The 24,897-nt window shown below is 42.1% G+C and overlaps 1 protein-coding gene across 1 annotated transcript; it reads left to right on the top strand.

Moving 5' to 3' along the window:
- The first annotated feature begins 6,997 nt into the window (after nucleotides 1-6,997).
- On the top strand, nucleotides 6,998-24,384 carry LOC106863050 (antigen WC1.1-like). Its single transcript, XM_088159108.1, has 16 exons — nucleotides 6,998-7,067; nucleotides 11,346-11,660; nucleotides 13,141-13,449; nucleotides 15,000-15,314; nucleotides 16,108-16,419; nucleotides 16,716-17,033; nucleotides 17,739-18,053; nucleotides 18,719-19,033; nucleotides 19,789-19,851; nucleotides 19,938-20,252; nucleotides 20,423-20,458; nucleotides 20,740-20,877; nucleotides 21,175-21,270; nucleotides 21,825-21,908; nucleotides 22,933-23,085; nucleotides 24,287-24,384. The coding sequence occupies exons 1-16, from the start codon at nucleotides 6,998-7,000 to the stop codon at nucleotides 24,382-24,384; spliced, it is 3,252 nt and encodes a 1,083-aa protein (XP_088015234.1).
- Nucleotides 24,385-24,897: the final 513 nt, after the last annotated feature.

Here is a 24,897-nt window from a genome sequence, read left to right as displayed (position 1 = left end):
AAGGGTTGGTGGAAGGTACCTGTGAAAAATTCCCCTCAAAGGTAACAAAATTCTCACTTTGGATGCCTTTGCATCTCCTCAATGGGAAAAGGGGCCTGGAGGAGCGGGGATATCAGCCCAGGATCCATCGTGGTTGGATGGTCTCTGAGTGCAGCAAAGGGAAGTTTGCTGGCTCTGAGAGGCCCCGCTCAGAGAGGAGTTTCTGGTCACAGCCACCGAGGCCCAGGAGAGCTCCAAGGGTCTCCTTTTGGGCCACTCTTTATAGGCCGCAAGTGAGCGGGCCTTAGTCATAATAATGCTCCAACCCGGCCACGCTTCAGGTCAACACCCTTTCTTTGAAATCGTGACAATAAGGAAGAAGAACAGTTTCCGAGGTTGCTCATAAAAAAACCTCAGGAGCTCGTTAGGCAGCGCAGGTTCCTGGGAGCAGATGGAATTTGTGATGAGCTCCAGAGGAGCCGGGCTCAGGCGCTGCTCAGCAAGGCCGGGGCCTAAATGCTCATCAAGGCCTAAGGAGCGCTTCTCAGATCACTGCGCTGAAGTGACAGACCTCAGCCTAAATGGTCTAAGGGGAAAGAGCCACCAAATCCTTTTCCAGCACTGGCTGAACAAATGCTAACAAGATCCCACTGCATAAGAATAAGGTGTGAAAATACTCGCACTCTCAAAAGTGGGAAGAGAGTTGAAAGGGTAGATGAAGTGACACGCTCTTGATACAGAGCCAAGGGAACGAAAGGGTCAGAGAAAAAATGAAGGGAACAAGGTAGACGACTGTATAATTGGGTACAAGTGCAAGAGACCAGTAGTGCAAAGGGAATTAATTAATTAATTAATTGGTGTAGCTTTCCTTAATTATCTCTTCCTTTATCTCAGCATCCAACTACATATTTCTTCATTATTTATGAAGAACATTTATGCTGGATGTCACCACAATTTTCAACTCCTGGACAATCAAGATCATCTGAGTCTTCAGTGTTTGATACATTCCTTCCAATCAGAGGCAGGAGCATAAGGACACATTATGTATCCCTAAGGAGATCCAATCACTTTGCTTTACCAAATCAATTTCATACAACCTCCATAGCCTTGGTTATTGATAATACCTAGGCTGCTCTATTCTATGTGTATGATGCTCAATTTTTCTTTTGAAATTTCTTCAGAGGCAGTCACAAAGCTGATGCAGTTTAATTGACACAACTTGCACTGAACTCATGATTCTTTTATTGCCTGTTCTTTCTGAGCACAATATGGAACTGTAAAGGAGGATGATCCACAGATTCCATTCATTTAACATAGAAAGAGTTAAATACAGCAGTTAACAGAATATGCAAACAGCTGTTCACTGTAGTTTGCATCCTTGTGATTACTGGTTGGGCTTTTACAATCAAAACATTCTATCCTCAGCCAAGAAAAATGCAAAATCCTATTGCATTTTAGAGGCTTTCCTGGACATCCACAACTTTGTCTTTTTCTGAGTATATACCTTAAGAGCAATACTATCATCCTGTTTTTAGTTTGATTAATGCCTATACACAGATGATACTTGTGAAATGTGACAAATAACTTTAACATAGCATCTTGAAAATATGTCTAATAAATTTTTATACAATAAAAAAATTATAAAACCCTCCAAACATTAGTAAGAAGTGACTAATCATATCTGATGCCTAAATTTTTAGTGCTGAAACTATTGTCTTGTAAAAATGTAGTCATTCTTCTATTTTCCAAATATGAAAATTTAAGGATTCAATCAACCATACATAATAACAGAACTGGCAACTCTTGAACAAATTTTCTTCTTTATGTATCAAGACATGAGACATAATGTTTACTGCAAATTCAATTTTCTTGACAGAAGATTCTGCAGAAAGAGCACAAAAAGTATTTACTTCAATATCTTTAATTATGAGGCTATTTTTACCACACATTTTACATTGATAAATAGCTATTCACAAAGCAAATACACTTAGCTTTCATTGTTCCCTCTGTGTTTCTGTCTCACATGCACACACACACACTCATAGTAACCTGCAATTTAATTTAAAAAGGAAAACAGATTTAAATGATTAGCAATAAACAATCACCAGTGCTGAAGGAAGAAAATATGCAAACATTGCAAACAGCAGTAGAATGTTGATTACTGAGTGATTTGCATCCCTCAGATCACATCTGAAATCCCTTTCTGAAGCTAGAACTGTGGTGTTATTCTGGTTTGGTCTGGAGAAATTGTGGGTCTGGAGACCAGCTACCAGAGAGACCTGGTCCACTGATTTTAATTTGTGCCTTCAAATTCAGGGATGAAAGATTTAAATATTCAGAGGAGAAGTTTAGAAACCCTATCTTACAAAAAGGGATAAACACAGACATACACATCACCTGGTTCCTATTGAAACTTGAATAATTTTGATCTTGAGAATTGAGATGCTGGCATTTAATTAAAAACTAGATGTGTCCTCACAAGTCTCTCAAGCAAAGATCGGAGCATAATCTGCCATAATTTATGCAAATTTTCAGTGGCCATTGGATCAGTTGTTCCACTGTTAGCTGACTGCACAGTTACCATGAAGTCCTAGACAGTGACCCCCAATTAATTTTAATACACATGGTTTGAATAAATAGTGATTTTGTGATTACTTGGAATTAACAAAATTGAGGGGAAAAAAAAGTAACAGAGAATCATATAAAATATTTTTTTAATCATTAAGGAGAAATGGTACAGAAAGGAACAACAGTCACAAAAAAACTCTGTATAAATGTATGTATAATTAAAATGTCTCAGAGGAAATGTACTGAAAACATCTGCCTTAGACCACAATTGAGAGAAGTCATTATAACTTTACTTTCAATTTGTTTAACTCTTCATTCGATGGATCATAAGATCAAAATAGAGTTTATTCTGAAACTGAATAACATCTTATCTTTTCTTACAATAAAAATCATATTGGCTCACACTTGGTCTCCCTGAAACCAAATTTCGTCAAACATTAATATTTCTTTAGAGTCTACTTTCTTCAAGTGATGCTTTTGCTGAAAAATTTGACAGACACTTCTCCAAAAGCATTTGCGCTCCCGAGACAGTAAATATACGACTATCTTTTGGAAGATAACTTCATTTCAGATGTCTTTTAAACCATTGTCAGTTTGAGATACAGAGATTAATCCATCTCAAAGCTCAGGTTTATCTTAACCACAGGATATATCTCATTTCTCTAAATCTCAAAATCCCTCCAGCGCAGCCTGAGTAAGGAAGAAAGTGGTTTCCTTCCTAACTGCTTGTTTTCCTTCAGGCAGCCCTGTCTTTACCTTAGCACTTAGTCTATTACCTTCATCTCTTAACTCCATCTGTGTTTTATTTAAAGATAACGGCAGTTCAAAGGAAGGTGTTCTTACACAGCCCCAAAACAAGTTTTGAAGCAGCCTGTATTAACTTCAGACCACAAGACATGCATTTAGGTGTGCTTATCTTTCTCACTTTCACAGGCGTATGGGACTGACAGTCGTAAGACCTGGAGGAAGCCTCCAGAAATGCATACAGCCTTCTGTACAAAAGGGTTCATACTCCGAATTGAAACCATTAGTCAAGAGTGCTTTGTCTATTAGTTTTCTTGCAGTGAGTGATGTACTTTGAAATTCTGTGTTATAATGTGTAGCAGTAAAGGTATAAATTTCCCATAGATACAAAAGAACTGTGTTCAGAGGGATTGGAGGTAAAGATTACTGCTGCAAGCTGAAATCATGGGGCAGGACAGTGGGACACATGATGGTTTTTGGATCAACTCTGGCTCTGCATTTCTGTCTTAAAAGCCCACGTGGGGTGAATTTGAATGAATGAGCAGGGCCTGTGCATGTGATACCAGAAACCAGATCAAAGAAAGAATGGGTAGGTGCTGAGAGGCAAGTGAAACTCTCCTAAGAATACATAAGGTCAGGAGACTCTTAGTCCTACAAGAAGAGAAAAACTCAGAACATCAAGATTCTCAAGTCTCTCAAGGCCACAAGCAGTCATGATACCAGGTAACAGTCACTAAGTGTCTGAGTGTGAGGCAATAACTGAGCATAATGTGTGAATTGTTATCGGCTATTAATAATAACAGCTTGATTCTACTAATAGTCTAACTAGTAAGAAGTGATCTAATAGATGTTAATTGTGATCTTTTTCTCTCCTGACTTGAATATCAACCAGGAAAATTTGCAGATTTGCTCATGAAATCAGCATGTCCTTGCTTGACTCTCTAGGACTAGCACAGGCTCATTAAAGGTTGCCTGCCTGAGCCCCATCTGTACCTCATTGACCAATAAATATGCCACTAATCCTGCTCATTGTACCTTCACTGACCTGCCTTCTTTGCATTGTGTTGATCATACTACAGGGAAGCCTGAGATGTTGCATATCCTCAAGGTAGAATTTGTTGTCAAGTACCAGATTAAAACGCTATATGGTCACTATGGAGTAAGGCCTTTGTGTCTGCTCTACAGCAATCTTCTCTTGCGTCTGCAGCAAAAGGATGATTTATTCCGAGGGTCTCTTGTGGTAATTCCTGAAAAATGGAGAAGGATTTAAGGGAACCATTGTAGTCATCAAATATACCTTGTGCTGAATGAAACATGCTCAATAATTATTTTCAGTGATTATGACCTTGGCCATTACTGCAAAAGTTTTCTGTCACCATTTTTACTCAGAGCTAATTCCAGGACCTTATTTTTCTCATTGTTAGAAACCTCCTTGTGACATCCAGTCTTAAATGTCTTGGTCACAATGCTTTTCTTTACATTATATAGTCCTTGTCCCAGTTAGTGTTGACCTGTCTCAAAATACTTAGAAGCAAAAGTCTGTTTTGTTAGGCTGACAACTTTTTGAAGTCTCTTCATTACCCTTTGAGTGTAAAATGGACTTTGTATACATCTGATCAGCCCTGAAGGCATTCTTTGTATTGTTCCGACTCTAATGCATCATTTTGGTAAGCAAAGTATTGTGTTCAGTTTCTTGTGCAAAATATCTCAGAGTTGTTCTGCTGTTTCCTGCTTGATTTTCCCAGAATCATAGTACCATTTTAGTTAGCAAAGATGTTAGTATCATCAAGTCTAACCATTAACCTAGCACTAAACCCAAAGACCTGTGGCCCTAAGTGCCTCATCTACATATCTTTGAAATAAATCTGTGGATGGCAACTCAACCACTTCCCTGCTGAGTCTGTCCTAGTGCTTGACAGCCCTGACAGTGAAGAATTTTTTCCCAGTATCTCACCTGAGCCTCCTCTAGCACAATGTGATGTAATTTTCTTTCATGCTGTCTGTTCTACATCCATGGTCACTGGCACGTACCTGGCTACCTGGACACAGTGCCCATAAGAGAGGCTCTGGTCATCAAGTGCCTGTACTCTGAGAAACAGATCTTACTCTAAAGGCTTCCTGGAGTGAGTTTAAAACATCAGTGAGAATTGAGTTGGTGGACATCAATCAGCAAAGAAGAGTGCTAAGTGAAACCACTGAACCTCAGTATAGGAACTGACATGATAATGCATACCTTACCTATCTCTCATTAGCACATCTGTAGTGGGATTTTTCCCCACCCTGACCACATTTCCAACGGAGTGGCAGTGACTTTTTGGTTTTCAGAGGTCCGTATCAGGTAGCAGAAGCAGGATGCTCTGCAAGGGAAGGTCACCAAAGAACTGAAGCTGACAGCAAACCAGGTGTGAAGCAAGATCCTCACAAGAGTTGCAATCCCATAGGACTTGAACAAAAACAAGCTGTAGAATAGGTCAGCAACAGCAGCAAGGTTAAGCCAGTGGTCCAGACATAGCCAAGATCAAGCCATGAAGTCAAGTCAACAGATCAGCAAAGTTCATGGCCAGACCCCAGCCTAGCCACCCTGTAGCTCTAGCAGAGACCACTGGCAATTGTCTGAGCTCCTGATCGAAGAAGAGGCAGCCTCCAGCCAGACTGTCTGTTCTTCCTCTCAGCTCTTTCTGCAGCACTCTGACCCAGGGCTATCCTGCTGCAAAGTTACACAGAACTTGAACAAACAAAGCCCAATGAGAAGGGGGAAGAGGTTGCAAAGATTGGTGTTCTAAGGACCCAACAGCGTGGATGTTACTGAACTTGGGACTCTGGATAAAGAGCAGATACATGTCATCAGACAAAAACAGGATGCTGTCAGTGTCATCAAGAGGAATGTGTGTTTAGACTGGTGTAAACAGCATTCTGCAACTTGTTCCAGTTAGCAGAATGAATCAAGTAGCCACTGTTTAATTAACAGCAGCTTTTATTTCCCTGAAGTTGCCATTCTAGAGTGAGTGAGAGAGGGTAGAACTACCAGCAGTGGTCAGCTGAAACAAAAAGAAACTCAGCAGAGGAAATAGGAAGGCCTGTTTGAAATTTGAATCCTAAGGAAGATTTTTTTTTAAGAGCTTCTGCCCAAAAATTTTTGACCAAATAAAGTAGCCTTAAGCCTGCCCCAAAGACAGAGAGGGTATAATTTTTTACTCACCAAACCTCCTTTAGTGATAAACACTATTTCTGTTGATTGGAATACAATTTCTCCCAATGAGGCAGATAAGCTACAAATTAAAGGATTTTCTTGACTTTTTTTTCTTCTGAAGTCATTAATAAATGGCCAGTGTCCTGCGCTTTCATATTCCTTTATCAGGTGAGAAATAACCACTTTAAGCACTGCTCTCCCTGTGCCACCAGTGTTGGTCTCACAGTAAAACAATTCCGATGATGACATCAGATACACAATCATCCTTCATATAAGGTCACAAGTACACTTTTTGAATTTTATTGGAGGTTTTGACTCCTTCAGATTGGAGATTAGTCTGCTGATAATGTCTAAAAAGGTGAACAATATTTCTATTGGTTCCTTCAGGTAGCTCATGCTAGCACGTGAATCGATATATTTCCTCCTTCGTAGTCGTTTGTGAGATATAGGAATGCCCAGCCAGAGTTTTATCTAGGCAGTGCCTGGAGTATGAAGTTTCATCCATCTGTGGTCAGGATGGCAACAAAAGGACATCTTTCTGCTCCAGTGCTGTGTTTGATTCTCCTCTCCATTCAGGTCTCCCTGGGTAAGTGCATACTTTATTTTGCATAAGGCTTTATTTTGCATAAGATTAAAAAAAAGTATGCAAATTTAATATAAATAGGTTGTTATTCTACCAACCTCTAAAGTAAAGTGACAAAAAGGTGTTTAAGTATGTATCTGATTCAATCTCCTTGGTAATCCTGAGATAAGGAAGGATAAGCCTTTTGTAAAAGTTTTGTATTTTATCAGTGACTGGCCATTCTCATAAGAATTCAAGTCCAAATTTTGTAAACAGTTTAGCTGTACTAAAAAACCAGCTGGGTATTCTTACTACTGTCTTATCTCTTCTGCTGAGCTCTTTGTAGACAGAATTAATAGTTCCAGGTCTTTGTTCAACACCAGTAAAAATGATATAGCTCTACCCTGTGTGTCCAGTGGAGTTTGGGTAACGCAACATCTCCTCTGTTATTTCTGTATATCTGAAGTTTATCACGATTTGTCCCTCTGCTCTTATGGAGCTATATGCTCATGCTTGATGCTGGTGATAAGAGACAGATTTTGGAAACCTCATTTTTTTCTCTCCACACATGGAGGTTACATTTTGGCATTGTGGTGGTGGTCACATCCCCATATGATGGGAACAAGACTTCACGGTTATGTTTTGCTATAGCACAGCCCTAGTCTTGAAGGTTCTCACAAGTTGTGTGGATACAGAGTTCACATGGTAGGCAATAGAAGGCACTCTTGACATACGTTTTCATAATATGAAACATTTTTTATTTAGACACCTTTGTAGTGATGTTTTAGTGTCAACTGAGCTGTACTGCAGAAATGAGAGTGAGTTTTTTGCCAACTCCTTGTTAGCATCAGGGAACAAAAACAAACTGACTGGAAGGTGCAGACAAGAGTAGCTTTACAATGACACCATCATCAGCACCTCTCATCCTCATCTCTGCTCTGGCAGCACTTGCGCTCTCCATGCTGCTACAGGAGTTCTGATGATCCCCAGGCACAGTGCAGGAGTCACAGCCCTAAGGGAGTGAGCTGGCAATCTGCCCCTGAGGCAGCAGGCCTTGGCTGGAAACCTCCTCTTAGGGTCTCAGGACAGGAATGCATGGTGCACTCTCATCCTTTGCCTATGAGAAGAATTGGATTTTCAGCTGGAACAAGCAAAAATCTCATGCCTTCTCAGCCAAGCAGAACACCAAACCACTGAATTCAATGAAGGTACTTGTGGGACATGCTTGTGGAGTGTGAGAAAATACAAAATTGTACATGTATGTATCATAAAAAATTCACAGAATAGTGATTACAGCAAATGATAGCTTTTATTAGGAAATATTTAAATCTGTCGATTGGTTTATGCCTACCTCTGCATCCAGTCTTGCATGCTGTTATATGTTGAAAACATCAGATGTACAGTTATTTAAAAATTCAGGTGCACAGAGGTCATACAGTTGAGTGGATAGCTGTTTGTTTTGCTCCTGGATATGGCTAATAGAAATTGATTATCTGGTACTTTAAAAATGTATTAGGAGTTCAACTTTTAGAATTCATTTCTCTTTTAAATGTATAAATGTTATAGCTGAGACAACTCTGGTTTTGGACTATGTTCTTCAAATAGCCTGGGGATTGTTCTCCAGAATATCTTTGTAGAGAGTTAGAAGACAGCACAGAAAGATTATGCTCCCTCTGAGACAGTATGTTGCAGACACAAAGTGGTTTTGTAGTTACCTGAGGATTGTGCTATGCATATGACTTTCTTACTCAGGAGACTTGAGGAGAGAGAATATTTTGCAGAAAAAATAGGTTTTGGAAGTTACCAATTGTCAGTCACTTGAATAAACACCTTTTTTTAAATTTGTTTCCAAATTTAAGTGATAGGTAAGAAATTGTGAGGAAATCCAGCAGTGTTAGCGAAGAGGTAAAGCCTTTGCCTGTGTATGAGAGGTGATCATGTGTCAAAGCCACATTGTCTGTGTCTGGTGAAGCAGTTACAGACCACATGAAGACAGAGGCAAAATTGCCTTCCAACTGACTACTGCTACCAGTTTATTCTGCAATAAGAGGTGAAACAATGGTTAGTTTTGGAAAGAAATGGCTGCATTAGCATCAGCTCATGGGTTAAGAATGAAACACTTGCAGTGAGTAGAGAGAAGAATTAGATTTGCTTCCAAATGCAAAGAAAAATATTCTCATTTCACAATGTCAGACAACAGCAAGTTGTGTGATATGTAGAAATGCCTCTCTTTTGAGGAAGAGAGGGAAGGTGATATTTTACATAAAGGATTATTTTTTAAAAATCTTAGAGGAAAACCCAAGGCTCTTAGTGTAAGTTATCTTTTGTCACTTCTCAAATGCTATCATCGATAGGAGATGATCTTCCTGGGCTATTTGCAAGATTTGCAGAGCTGCATTGCTTTCCATCCACATCAGTGCCCAGTGCTGGGTCTGGATGTGTACTGCAGGTTTCTCTTGGCACCTGGTCACTGTGGCTGTGAGTGCAGATCAACAGGGCCCACGGCCAGGCATGGCTGTGCCAGAGTGGAACACAGATGCACCTCCCACATAGCACAGGCAGGGAGAGAAGTTCCAGGTCTGTGCTCATGGGCCCTTGGGCAGAGCATGTGGGTGGAAAACTCAGGGGAGGAAGGCCAAGGCCATTAAGGATTCTTAGTGCACTCAGGACATTGACAATCAAGTCAAACCTGTCCTGTAAATGTCTGCTTTAATATTCCATTGTGTGTCAGGTCTTGAAACTGTAAAAATTTGTGACCAAAGTTATTAGGCTTCTTATATGACTGTCCTGTAAACCTCCTTTAGCTATGTGGTCAATCTGAAAAATCCCCCAGGCCCAAAAGAAGTTGCCAGCCCTCTTCAGAGATTTACCTGTTCCATAGCATGCTGAAATGCAAACTTGATCAAACTGAAGACAAAAGTCAGGTGTAGTGGCCAACTTCTTCTTGTTTCCTTTGCACATTTAACTTGTAGTTTGTCCTTAACCTGGGAATACAACAGTCCTGCATGTGGTTTTCTACCATTTGATTTTCCACCCATTTCACGAGTATCGCCTTCCATGCTTCAAACAGCAGTGACTTAGATCCAGCTGCTAGTGAGGCTAACTTTTAGTCCCAAACATATGTAATACTCACATACAAATATGCATTCACACGCACCACAGCTGTACATGGCTGCCCACACAGACAGAAACATGCGACATGTGACACATGACACAAACATAAACAGCCCCAGTGGCCTTACAATGATCTATCTTAACTTCTGTAAGGCCTTTAACATGGTCCCACACAAGAGCCTTGTCATTAAATTGGGCATATGAGGGTTTGATGGATGGACTGTTCAATGGATAAGAAATTGGCTTGATGGATGCGTCCAAGGAGTTACAGTCAATGGCTCAATGTCCAAATAGAGATCAATAACAAGTGGTGTTCCTTAGGGGATGGGAACTGTTCAAAATCCTTATTATTGACATTGGTAGTGGGACTGAGTTCAGCCTTGGCAAGTTTCCAGAGGACACCAAGCTCAGTGGTGCAGCCATTGAGGGAAGGAATGCTATCCAGAGGAATCATGACAGGCTTTAAAAATGAGCCTCACCCCATGAAGTTCAACAAGGCCAAGTGCAAGGTGCTGTACCTGGCTTAGGACAACCATCAGGATCAGCATGGGCTGGAGGATGCACGGCTTGAGAGCAGCCCCATGGAGAAGGACTTGGGGATACTGGTGGGGACAAACTGGACATGAGCCAGCAATGTGCCCAAAGAAAGCCAACTTTGAGCTGAGTCTTCAAGTAGACCCCCTGACCTTACCACCTCTCCAGTAGCTGGCCTGGCCCCTCTCGGTCCCTCTGGTAGCCAGCTCCTCCAGTTACCTCACTCCCAAAGACACACACACAGACTTGGCTTTCAGGCCAATTAACTCATAGGATAATGAAGCCTGATCTACTGTATCAATCACACACTGACAGGCAGTCTCCTCACCCACTCCAGCTGCCAGTGTTTATTATGGCAGGCTTTGTGAATCACAAAGCACTGACATTACTCAGCATCTCCCAGCCCTGATAAGTCAGTAAAGGAGAAAGTTTGCCTGTCATTAGAAGTAATTTGCATTTTAGCAATGCAGTTAGCTCAAACTTGTAAATACAGACATAACTCTTTGCAAAAAAACACTCTTTAAGTTGGAACTATTTAGAAAGGTGAACCAAATAAGTCTGATGTAAATTAGGAGCAATAATGATCTCATTAACATCTGCAATAGACAATCATGATTAAGCTCTGTCCTTTCTATAACCTTGCTCTGTCTGAAGGCGCTGATGAATTAAGGCTGTCAAATGGAACTGGTCCTTGCTCTGGAAGAGTGGAAGTAAAACATGAGGAGCAGTGGGGAACTGTGTGTGATGGTGACTGGACCATAAAGGATGCTGAGGTTGTCTGTAAACAACTACAATGTGGATTTGCTGTTAAGGCCCTAAACCGAGCTCCTTTTGGAGAAGGAACTGGACCAACATGGTTGTACCGAGTTGATTGCCGTGGTGATGAATCTGCTCTCTGGAACTGCACACATACAGGATGGGGTGCTTTTACCTGCCCTCATTACTTTGATATTGGAGTAATCTGCTCAGGTAAGAAGAGATCCAACCTTGTATAATAGAAAAAAAGATACGAGCCTGGGATCAAACTTTGTCCTAGTTGGATAAAGCCAAGTACTCGCTCTACTCATCCAAAGCAAGTTGCTCCAGCATTAAGTGTTCTGCTGACTATGAGTGCAAGCTGGCTTTGCCTGGGCACAGCAATGACATAGAATGAGCATATTAAGTTACATAGAACAAAAAAAACCACTATTTGTTTCTACTACAGCTCTCCCAGGCAACAGGAGAGCTGTACTGAACTTGTCTTTGACTGGGAATGGGGGCTAAAAAAGCAGTTGTGCGTAGAGAAGCAAGAAAATGCAATGTTATGTCATACAACTGCCCTTCTCCATATCTTCAGTAAGCTGAGACACAACAGTGCAATGGCAAAAAAGTCCAATATCTGTCTGGCTGCTTCCTGTGCAAGATGGGCATGGTTTTACTCTTTGGAAAAAGAACCACTGCAAGAGGTTTTTCCTTCCCAGCTTCAGGACTTTACGTTTGTCCTTTTCTGATTTTTGTAAGGTTTCTATCAGCCCATTAGTCTAGCCTGTTTAGATCTCCCTGAATGGGCAGCCCAGCCCTCATGGTTATCTCCCCACCTCCCCAAAATTGTAAGCATGTACTCCATCACCACCTCCATGAAGACAAGACATGAGCAGAACAGGCCCCTGGAAAGACCCAACAAGTGATATTCCACTTGCTGACAGTCTTCAGGTAGAGTGCAACTCACTAATGACTGAGCCTGACCATTCAATCAGCTGCTTAACCATGTTGTCCTTCCAGCCAGACAGTAACATCCTAATTTCTGAACATAAGAATATTGTGCAAGACAATGTTAATGGCAGAGCTAAATGTGAGGTAAATGACGTGCTGCTGTCCTCTCATTCATAAATCCATTTTAATCAGAAGTCCCACAGGCATGATACACACTTGATAAAACCATGCTGACTCTTCCCAATCATCTCCTTATGCCCACAAATTATTTCCTAGAAGTCTCAGTCTATGTTTTTTCCAAGTACCAAAGTAAGGCTGGTCAGCCTGTAGATCTCCAGACTGTCTTTTTAGCAATTTCTGAAACTGGGTGCAACATTTCCTGTTTCCTCTTCCTGGGGTGCTTCAGCTTCCTATTAATTGAAATAATGAAGTCTCAAGGACAGATACTAGTAAATGGCTATTTGTCTATTTATCTTTTTGGGGATTGCTACTTCTCAGTCATTGGCAGATGTTCAAAGCTTTCTTCCTTCTTTCACGAGGATTTTGTATTTTCACATACTGAGAAATAAGCAATCCCATACACCACTTTCTTTTTTATCAGTGCTATATAGGAATTGCCCCAGTCACAATTAAAAAGTACCAGTGGTCCTCATAGAAGTGAAATGTGTCTTGCCCATTAAGGTACAAGAGTTATGAAAACAGGTCAGTACAACCAACCCTTGATGCTGGATTTCTTTTTTTTGTTTGCTTTTTCCAGGCTTCTCTGATCTGCGTCTGATTGGAGGGGACACTGCCTGCTCAGGACATCTGAAAGTAAAGCTAGAAGAAACTTGGGCGACTGTCTGTTTCTCACACATTGATTTCAAAACTGCCTCTGTTATATGTAATGAGATAGAGTGTGGCCAGGCTGTGGATACCTTGAAAGGAACTCACTTTGGAGACAGACATGAACTGATCTGGCAAGAACAGTTTCACTGCGTAGGGAATGAGACTCACCTTGCAGAGTGTCCCAGGAACATACACCATACTAACACGTGCTCTCATGATGCCACTGTTGTGTGTTCAGGTGAGACTTTGGACTGATGGACATAATTCACCCGTGTTCTGTATGCCTTCTTCCTGTTAAGCCACAGTTCAGAGCATCTGTACACTTCTGTGGTCCTCAGGATCCTTGGATGCTTCCCCTACCATGCCTTGAGCTACTCGGGGGGACAAAAAATAACAGAGAGCAGCCCTACAATGTCTCATTCACTCTACCGAGAGTCTGCATCTAACATGGGCTGTTCTAATCACTTCACTACCACACAGAGACCTCAAAAGGGCTGTTATTTCTTTTATGCTATTAGAAATGTGCACTCAACAGTCCTAAGAATGATCTACACACCCTTCTCTTATGAATAAAAGGAAAAATGGCCAGAGCAGACAAGAAGGAATATCGAGACATTAATTTATTTCCTGTGGTGCCAGTGTGTATGTTAATCCCTGGCACTTCAGGTAATTATAAAACTGGAAGAGGTACCATATCTCCAGAAGGTTGAAGGAGGCACAAGTTACAAATGTAAGTTATTAAAAGAAAAAGAGAGAGAAGAAAAAAAAAAGGCTGTCAGAGGCCTAGATGACTTTCATTGTGACTGGAAGGGAACATTACTTAAGAACTCCATACAGACATGGCTGCTGGGGGCTCTGAATACAGCTATGTATTGCCACCCACTGAAAAAGTGAAGATTAGCAAACACAACTTTTTTTCCTGAGGCCACAGTTCTAAAGGGGTAAACTAAACCTGGGGCAGAGCTGCTGGCAACAATCTGACACAAAACAAGCCTGGAAAAGGGCTGGAGTTTCATGTCCACTTCCTGCCCAAAGGGCTTCAGTCTATTTCAAGACTGCCTAGGACACTGTGACCAGTGGCAGCCAAATACCTCAGTTAAAGCATCTAACAGACCTTGGCTCCTGCCTCTATCTTGCAAGAGTCTTAGCTCAGAGCTGAAATCCTGGGCTCATTAGGGGTAGATTGCAAGGACAAGGTAAGGGTAGAAAGTAGCAGTGTGAGAAGACAGAGGGATTGCATGGGGCTGGCAGTACGACACCACAGCACTATCCATGCCACCCTTAATTTATTGGGAATATGCTGATGGTTATGGCCTATGGTGTTCAGAGCCTTGCTCTGGGGCATGGATGAAAGCTAAGAATTCCCCACTGCAGTTTCTGCTTACCAGGAAATGTGACGTGACCAACTACTGGGAGAGAGAGTGATACCACTTGCTCCCACTCTGAGTTCCTCACATTCGAGGCAGTGCTGAAACTGCCTCTGCAAGAGAAGATGTTGCAAGGTAGCAGTAGTATTGTGAGGGGAGGAGAGAGCAGAGCAAAGAGGAGACACTGAACTTAAAGAGTCAAAAGACTTTTAGTCATACAGTGAAGGCTACAATGTGGGCAAATAAAGACTTTTTTTCAGAGCTGGCTAATCATCATTCTGTTCTAAGATGGTTTCCAGTAACCTGACACATAAACAAGTGCTAGTTTCTTGCAGACAGAGAGAGCTCTCTTACAGTACAGTACTCTTATACCACAAAAACCCAAAAGCAACTGCTAAGCTCCTTTATTTTCTTTCTGCAGGCTACGGTGGGTACAGGCTGGCAAACGGCACTACCACATGTTCAGGGAGAGTAGAGCTTCTTCACGGAGGCACATGGGGAACCCTGTGTGACTACCTGTGGGATTTACCAGCTGCCAATATCCTCTGCCAGCACCTAGACTGTGGAGTTGCCCTACTGATACCAAGTGGACGGTCCTTTGGGGAAGGAAATGGATCTGTCTGGAACGGCACATTCAGCTGCCAGAAGAATGGCTCACTCCTGAGAGACTGTCCCGTGCATGCTCTAGGGCATGATGAATGCCCTGCTGGAAAAGAGGCCCGTGTGGTATGTTCAGGTGAGCAGTGGAAAGGCCTAAGAAGAGAACTGAAAAACTGCTTCTTTTGAGGAAAAATATGGACTCAAAATTCAGAGGGAGTATATGGAGTCAGGCTCTGTCTTTTGACTGCTGCAACAGGCTGTACTTCAACTGTACCACAAGGCTGCTCTCTCTGAAATGCTCCTAGTGTCAGGTAACAGCAAGAGCAGGGCTGCTGCACAAGACAGGAGGAGCTAGGCACAGAGGCTGAGCACAGCACAGGCAGAGTCCTTGCCACCAAGACATAATCCAAAGCATCTGCACAGAGGAAGGTACTGGTAGTAAGATCTATGAGCAGTCTCAGAGAAGTCAAAGCAAACAAAGAGATGTAGGGTGTGGCTGGAACAGGCAGGCATAGCATGAGGCAAGACTGGAGATGGTTGTACCTGTCATGTACTTGAGGCAGGGACTGAATTCCTGGTCCAGGTTTAAGTGAGGACTTGGACCAGCAGTTGAAGGATCCAAAGCTATCGGCCCTCAGTGATGTTGGTCTGGAAAATTAAGGTCTATCGGTTGACCCTGTGCCCCAAAACCTAGTGCCCTGATTTTAAAAACTGCAAATGGATCTGATCCTGAGTTCTAGTCATTCTTTTCAGTAAAAGTAAATAGGCTAGTAAAATAGGCTGAAGTCTAGTTATGCGTATGGCCCAGTAAAGTCATTTTTACTACTGAATGGTAAGGAAAACTCATTCCAATTTCCCAGTCACTTCCAGGTCCTGCCCATGAGCAGTCGCAAATGTAACATTCTAATATTCCCTTTCTCTTACATTAGGGTGTCCAGGGGGTAGGTTGGTGAATGGCACCACATGCTCTGGCATAGTGGAGATCCGTCATGGAGACACGTGGGGAAGACTCTGCCACTCCCACTGGAATTTGCAAGCTGCCCATGTTCTCTGCCAACAGCTGAACTGTGGCTATGCAAAATCAATCCAGATGGAAGACAGTTTTGTGGATGGACATGGGCCTATATGGAGAGATGCTTTTCACTGTGAAGGGACCGAGTCCTGCCTGTGGGATTGTGCTCAAGTGACTTTGGGCAATCCAACCTGTTCAGCCAAAGAAGCCGCCACTGTAACTTGCTCGGGTAAGTCAGGAGTGGCCTTTTATGGGTGGTGCAACTTCAGACCAAAGCAGTGCTGGTGATCTCACTGACAGATTCTAGTCTTTGAGGTGGGGAAGCCTTTCTCGCTTCCCATTGCAGACCCTTGAGTGCATGAAAGCAAACAAAGCCTTAACAGAGGCAGCCTCCTTAATCAGTGGTGAGAATTAATATTTTACCAGAACAGAAATTTGTCTTCCACTGCTTTCCTGCAAGTTATTTCTACTGCAGTGAGATAAGTAGATGTTACTCAATATATTTCCCAACTCTCTTGAGCCCAGGTCTTGCTGAATCACTCAGACTCTCAGAGGGTGAGAGCCGCTGTGATGGGCGAGTTGAGATCTCCCTCCATGGTGTGTGGAGCAGAGTCCTGGATGACGACTGGGACATTAAGGACGCCCATGTGGTGTGCAGACAGCTCCAGTGTGGAACTGCTGAGAAAGCCTATTACCTTCCAAAGTCTGAGAGAGGAATTGGTCTTGTTGGCCTAAGGAGTGTCCAGTGTACTGGAAACGAGACTCAGCTGATGCTCTGCAACACCTCCCATTATCACACAGTGCCAACAGGAGTTTCTGAAGACGTTGGTGTGATTTGTTCAGGTGAGTCACTGTGTGAAAGATACAGAATGTTTCCTAGGGTTTCTCCAGCCCACATTGTGCTATGGTGTCACAGATCTTAAGTCAGCATGAGTCTGGGCTTGATGATAGTTAAGGAAGCAAATGTAATTTACACAATGCTTTCTTCATCTGATTTTCTTACAGAATTATCTTCCAGAGTCAAAAAGAACTATTAGAACACAGAAGCCATAAGAACACTAACTTGGCTATGACTACCAAGCATTCTTACTGCCACTTGAGAATTAAATGCTTTTTTTTGGTGACATTCCTGTATTTATAGACACTTACAGCTGTTCTGTAGAATATTACAACTGTTTTTACTCTTCTCTGATTTTGTAACCCATCTGTAACAGGAACAGTGTCTGTCTCCAACTAAATTAGTATAGACCGAAACCAGGTTGTCTGGCTTTCTAAGATAAGGTGACCTCTGCATGTACCCAGTATGACTAGACACTTCTTGCTTGCAGTATCTCACAGGAATTATTCAAACATTCATGTGGTGCAGGAGGAGGCCTTTCCCTTTATGCAGCTTTAGCCTCACAGGGCTTCTGCCCAAACAACCATAGCAGAAGAATTGGGATATAAGAAGAACATGATGTCTTAAAAGTGCTTTAAAAGTATTGCCATTATACCTACCTGTGCGTTATAGTTGTGTTGCATGTTGACAGCTGGATTTTCTTCCTACAGGCAGCAGACAGATGAGGCTGGTGAATGGAACAAACCGCTGCGCTGGGAGAGTAGAGCTTTATCATTATGGCATCTGGGGCACCATCTGTGATGATAACTGGGATCTATCAGATGCCAATGTTGTTTGCAAACAGCTTGGATGTGGGCGTGCCATAGAGGCATTTGTCTCTGCTCACTATGGCGAAGGGTCGGGGCAGATCTGGCTGGATGATGTCAATTGCACTGGGGCTGAATCTGATCTCTGGGCATGTCCCTCTAGGGCGTGGGGCCAGCACAACTGCCAACACAAAGAGGATGCTGGAGTCCTGTGCTCAGGTGTGTTTGGAAAACCCTTTTCTGAGCCTGTGGGTTCAAACAGGAGGGTTGCATAAAAGGGAAGTCGAGAATAGTGGGGGCTTGCTTGGACAGCCTCTTCCTATCTTCATGACAAGCACAGTTGGTCAGCACATCTTGGTCCTACCAAGATGCAAAAGATCTACAGAAGCCCATATTATGCACCAACACACACACACACGCAAAGTCTGTGGTGTGTTAGGATATTTGGGGGATAAATTCGAGGAGTTTGTAAAGATTTCCACAGCAAGGGGCTGTGTGCTTATTGCAGTCAGTTACAGCAGGCTCTGAACACAAATGGGAACAACCCATTGTACACCACAGCATCAGACAATCCATGTAGCTTATGGTGGCTCTGATCACACATATTTAAGACAGAATGGCAGAAGCAAGAGAGAGGAGAAATGAAAGAGAAGTGGAAAAAAACACTGATGACCCCTGAAGGGAGTGCAGCCTGTTAGGGCCCATGTTGGATCCAATAGAAACCCTGAAAGGACTGCAGCCTCTGGAGCATCCATGCTCCACAATACAGGCAGAACCAATACAAGCAGTTAGCACTGTAAAAAAAGTGTTATTACACAGGCAGGAAAGCAACGTATCACAAGAAGTTTGTGGCACTAATTCCATTTTCTTGCCTTCACTTCCAGATTTCCTGGCTCTGAGACTGGTGAATGGCAATGACTGTGCTGGGCGTGTGGAAGTTTTCTACAACGGGACGTGGGGCAGCGTTTGTTCCAATCGCATGTCCCAGCTCACCGCAGCGACCATGTGCAAACACCTGGGCTGTGGAGATGGAGGAGGAATAGCAACGGACTTCAAATATGGCAGAGGCTCTGGGCCCACGTGGCTGGACCACATTGAGTGCACTGAGCAGCACAGCTCACTCTGGCAATGTCAGTCAGACCCCTGGGATCCTCGGTCCTGCGATAACCGAGCCGAAGAGACCCACATTACTTGCATTGGTAATCAGAAATGCATTTGTATATGGCCAGACATGTACACTAAATTATGCATGCACATATGGACACCATAGTAATTACTTTGTGTTCACTTGTTATCTGGTGTATATTATTTCTAGTTTCATGAAAATGGCAGCAATGGTTTTTTTGTCTATATCATTGATTTAAATGAGTGAATTAAAAGCATGAGATTATCACAGAGTGCTGTGGCCCAGTGAAATCCTAGGGAATTCCCTAATAGGACGGTGCCACTGCATATTTTTGTAATGCAAAAATCTATGATACACAGTCAGTCTGTGAGATCTGAGTTAGGATGAGACTTCCCAATAGGTCTAGAGCCAAGTCCATGTTTCTATATGTAAGGAGGCATATCAGTGTATAAACATAGCCATAGACAAGTGTACAAGTTTGGATCTAAAGGTCCATTTCTAATGCCTGCTCTTATGACAGTACTTCATATCTAGGGATATCAATATCTGTATTCATATATATATTCATTATGATAAAAATGAATTCTACATGACATTCAAATACCCTGAAAAGGATTGCAGCTGCCTCATGAGAAGAAGGAAAGCATAACCATCAGGAAGATTATTACTCACAGCAACAGCCAAATAGCCATCTGCCAAGAACTAAACAGGCCATACACATATTTCAGGAAATAATTAACCTGATGGTTAATTTTCAGGTATTTTGCACTTCCCCATTTTTTTTCAGAGCATAATTAAATTATTTACTTCATTATTTAAATTCTTCAGGAAGAAATGTGGCAACATCTCCAGCTGCATTTGCTGAGTGTCCAAATTCTACAAGTTGTTCAGGTACCTCCACCTCTTTGTTTTTCCTTATTGGTCACTGTGGACTTCCCTGCTGTTTCAGTAAAACAGAAGATTTCTGTGTTTTGCAGACAGGGAGAAGTTACGAGTCATAGGAGGAGAGGATGAATGTTCAGGCAGAGTGGAGATGTGGCACCAAGGTTCCTGGGGAACAATCTGTGATGACACCTGGGATGTGGCAGATGCCAACGTTGTATGCAGGCAGCTGGGCTGTGGATCTGCTGTGTCTGCTCTGAGTGAAGCTGCCTTTGGGGAAGGGACTGGTCCCATCTGGTTGGAGAAGGTGCACTGCAAAGGAACAGAGCTGTCTCTTTGGGACTGTCCTGCCAAGCCTTTGTTTGGCAAAAACTGTGATCATAAGGAAGATGCTGCTGTGAATTGCTCTGGTTAGTGACTGGTCTTTCATTACACAGGTCTGGGAAGGAGGTGGGTAGGGGAGCATTATGCCAACTGTACTTCCCAGTGACTATGCCCTTTCATAATTTTGACTGCAAAAACATTTCCCTATTTTTCACACTTGCTTCATCCTTAATCTGGACTCACCTTCCTTTTGCAGGTGTGACAGAAACAACAGCATCACCCACAAGAGCAGGTAAATTCTTTCTCTCTCTTTTCTTTCTCCCATCAAATGGCAATTCAATGTCCCTGATACTTAGCAGATAAAACAGCTGTTTATTTCAGGTCAAGAAAAAGCACTTCCCACAGCCTTTCATAAAGGACCACTGAGTGGCACCACCCCCAGCTGTTGAATTTTATCTGCTTGAGCAGGACTCAGAGCAGCAGGTGCCCTGCCTCACCCTGCTAGCATAGGCACAGCAAGGGGCTGCAGAGGGACAGCCCTTTGGGACACGTTTCCTCTTTGTTTCCATTCAGATCGTCCCCGCCGCCCTGCCACAGGCAGCACGAGATTTTCAGTGCCTGTCATCCTCTGCATTATCCTGGGGACCCTTCTCTGCCTGGTCCTTGCCATTCTTGCTGGGCAGATCCGACGTGCCAGGGCACAGCAGAGAGGTGGGTCTCAGGACTGGTATGAAATGCCTCCTTTACACGGCCCCAAATGTTTAGATGGCTGGGAAGGCAGTGGGGATGGGTGACTGAGATTAACTGAATCTGTTGCCACACTGAGATTTTTTACTTACTTTCTGGCTTGAAAAAGCCCCAAGGTGTTTATCCTGTCAGCACCTCCTGGTGTCTTTCTAGGTACCAACCAGGCCATGTAGACCCCTGTAAGGCACTTCTCCTTTTCATGACCCCAGCCTGAGTATGAGCAGAGACTGTGAAAGTGATCATTTTACTTTTTACTTTCAGGCTCCAGACTATCCTACGACCCTTTCTCCGAGGCTGTCTATGAAGAGATTGATTATAACCTGATGAGGGAAAAGCAGGGCATGACTTTCCTCTCAGGTCTGTGTGTGTGCCTTGCTTTTCTCAAGGGAAAGCTCCTCCTTTCTGATCCCAATCTGACACTTTGCAGCTCCCAAATCTACTGGGAAATTTAAAATTCCTGGATTTGAGGAGAGGAGTTTCCTACCCAGTGGACTCTGTCAATTCCTTAGCTAGGGACAATTTGGTTTGTGCAGTCCTCACTGCAGACACAGACCACAGATCACTATAGGTCAAACAAACAAACAAAAGCCTTTTGCTGCAATCCTTTAAAGCAGGGACAAATTAAGGACTAATTTACAATTCCCTCACAGCAGCTGGGTCTCTGTAGGTTTCCTCCCATGGATTGTTTTCCTCCCTTTGTGGCTTGCCTTCCCCATGATCCATGAGAGGCGTTGTGGGGTCTCTGAGGGATTCTTGGTTATTCCATTGTAAGCCCTGCAGAAGTAATACAGACTGCCAAAGAGTGTGCTGGATTTGGATGCTATTACTATAGCCTGCTCTTTTTCTCATGGTGCAGTCTTAGCACTGAAGAAGAGTTTAATCTGGTATCATGCTCTTTCTCATTTGCCTAGATTCTTATTCAGAGAGCTCAAAACCGAAGAAACCGTTTTATAGAGCAGATAGTGATGAAGAAAATGGTCCTGGAGCAACTCAAGGTAATGTGAGAAAGAGTTCGTACAAAGAAAGAAATTCCAAATCAGAGTAACTTTTAATATCCAAAGCGTTATGAATGATGTAAGATTTTCATTTCACATCCTAGTGATGCTTCCTTCTGTGTAACACTTGGACATCTTGTGGTGGAAGAGTGTCATACAATCTCATATACAAATGCTAGTTTTCTCTTCTATATGAGAAATTCAAAATAAATGTTTGCTGGTAGTTCTGCACACATTTCACAGGATCCAGTCACGTGAATCCAACAATGTGACACTGCTTCTCCCAGACTTGCAACCATAATAGCCTGTAAAATGTTGCCCTATTTCTGAGACAAATGGGCAGAATTAAAACGAATAGGAACACTGGTGTACAATTTGAGCTGATCAAGGGATCTTAAACCAAGTGATCTGAAGAAAATACAGATTCCTAGCTGTGGGGTTTGCCTGGGGGTGTACATTTGGTTTGTTGGTTGTTTTGGGGGTTTTTTTAATAACTTGAAATAGGTAAGGGAGAACAAGTGTTTGGAAAAGAACTGTATTTTCCTAGAGCTGATCAAAAGCTCTGTTAACTATTGCCTGGTGTCCAAGAGATCAATTGCCAAAGGTACAAGCAGTTTTGGGCCTCAGTTGCCCATATCTTGGACTCTCCTGCACCATGTCTTTATTTTATACTGCTTTTAATATATTACGGACTTCCTTTAGCTAAAAAACAAACTAAAAGCTTTTCCTCACTTGCTTTGAAGTGTTTATAGAGTATACAATTATTTTATATAATTTCTCTTTCTCTTATTTAGATTGAATATTGATTTCTAGGTAAAAAGTGAAACAGGAGTGCTTTGATTTACCTTTATGCTTATGCATTTATTATTGGTAAGCATATGTATATACAATAAAAGTGTGTACACTAACATTCGCTGAGGGATGGATTCCAGTTGGGTACAGACATGTCAGTATTACAGCCCTGTGCTGCTGGATCATCAGCTACTGCTTTCCCTAGTGGAAGTCAATACCTGTACTGTTCCAGAGACCTCTCTACTGCCTGAAAATGCCCCGGAAGATGGTTATGATGATGTGACAGAAGCTCCTGGACCTAGAGACGCTTCTCTTTCTGAGCACAATGAAGAGGAAATCATTGGGATCCCTGAAGAAAATGACAGAAACAAGGATTCATGGATAGGTGAGGCTAGAAGAACAATGCTGTTCTGTTCTTACAGCCAGATAATCTATACCTGTGCTCTGCTTTCCTTACATCCATAAAATTCCTGCCTGTGACCAGCTCAACCTGTTTCCACTGCCACAAATTAAAATTGTTACTCCTTAATAGAATGACCACGGGGACAGAGGGTTGCAGTCATCTTTGTAACAGCCTTTTAAACACTTGAAGACTGAGAACAGTTTGTTCACATACCTGTCCCCAGTTCTGTTTTGTATTTTGTTTCTCCAGACAGCCACTAACCTAAATTAGTCAACTTCCTACTTAGGCCTTGTAGACTACATTCTGCTCATGATGTGTCTTCACTCAGTCCATGTCAGTAGGTCCATATCTTCCAAAAATTGTTTCAAACCCAAAACTTTGGTATTTCTTTACAGCATGATACTGAGATCTTACTAGTGTCAGAGCAGAAGGACCAGCTCTTATTTCTTACAGCATATACTTCTGTTGATGGATGCTAGTGCAATACTTCCCTTTTTTCCAACAAACGTGACAGGCTTGAGAGGGCTCAATGTCTGCTGCAGCTTCAAATCATGCTCTGTAAAATACTGCATATCATTATACATGGATTTTTCAAATTATGCAATTGACTGTTTCTCCATCTACAGTCTCTTAACAGTCCTTATTAGATCTCATTCTACATCCATGGAGGACGGATTCAGCTAGGTTTTTAACCTGGCACTAAATTTTGTCAGGCCCATATATATCAGTAAGAATTAACAATATAAATATTTAATTAAATAATTAAAGATAAATATTTAAGACAGACTTTTCTTTATCAATGCATTTGGAAGGTGCGGAACACCTTCTGATCTGAACTGTACTTTTTGGGGTAGTGATAAATATTTCTGGCCTATTTGAGACATGGAGAAATAATCAAAATATAGGACTCAAAGCAACTAGAGAGACATTTGACTTTTTTTTTTTTTTTTTAATAGCCCCTAAGTATATTCCTTTTAGCATTGTGTATAAAGCTTGATCCTTGGATATGTATACACACAGCAGAAGGCAGAATGACATAAACATTTCTCATGTCTCTCACAGTCACTCCTATCTAAAGTTCTAATATCTGGAGGAGACAACTGGCAGCTGCACAACCACACAGAGGTAATAGGTACAGAATATGCATTTATCTATCTCAGTGTTCTTCCCTTCATGTTTTCAGACTGGACTCCCAGAAACAGGACCTCTGAGTCTGAGAGACCCTCATCCCCTGCTCTTGAAGATACAGGCTATGACGACATTGAAGAGCTGGGGCACTGATAGAGACTGCTGAGCTGTACTGACTTCTTCTGGAAATACATCACTGTTCATAAAATGCTGATCCTGTACTAGCAGAACCAGAACAACCTGCATTTAGGATTACCTTGCATAAGTTTGGCTTATTTTCAGAGAAGAGATTACATACATAAAAGGATAAACAAGCCTGGCTGTTAAGATAATCTTTCAAATTTCTCTTACAATTTCTTGTTGCTAAGATGTAGTGGACAGTTTTTGCTTTTATTTTTAAATACCTTAATTTTATTTTTTTTCCTGAGTTAATTTTTAAAATGATGATATTTTCTTATTATAGACTGTGTAAAGATCTCAAATTTATGCTTTTCCTCCCAGATATATGGGGACAGCATCTGGGAATTATTTGGAATGGAGACTTGTGTTGGTTTGAAAGTAAAACCAGTGCGAGACTCCAAGTCAGCAATACAATTTAATAGGAGAAAAGAGAAAAAATAAAATACATGCAATAATATAAAAGAAACAACCACCAACACAGTCAGA

The sequence above is a fragment of the Sturnus vulgaris genome, chromosome 2, assembly GCF_052056855.1.
Source record: "Sturnus vulgaris isolate bStuVul1 chromosome 2, bStuVul1.hap1, whole genome shotgun sequence".
Taxonomy (NCBI): domain Eukaryota; kingdom Metazoa; phylum Chordata; class Aves; order Passeriformes; family Sturnidae; genus Sturnus; species Sturnus vulgaris.
This window is presented reverse-complemented; position numbering and strand designations above follow the sequence as displayed.

What these genes read in the sequence shown, in the direction of transcription:
- LOC106863050 (XM_088159108.1), top strand. Translation starts at nt 6,998, where the DNA reads ATGGCAACAAAAGGACATCTTTCTGCTCCAGTGCTGTGTTTGATTCTC. An exon ending in GGCCCGTGTGGTATGTTCAG is followed by an intron (nt 15,315 to 16,107) that starts GTGAGCAGTGGA and finishes CTCTTACATTAG; the next exon opens with GGTGTCCAGGGGGTAGGTTG. An exon ending in AAACAAGGATTCATGGATAG is followed by an intron (nt 23,086 to 24,286) that starts GTGAGGCTAGAA and finishes TCATGTTTTCAG; the next exon opens with ACTGGACTCCCAGAAACAGG.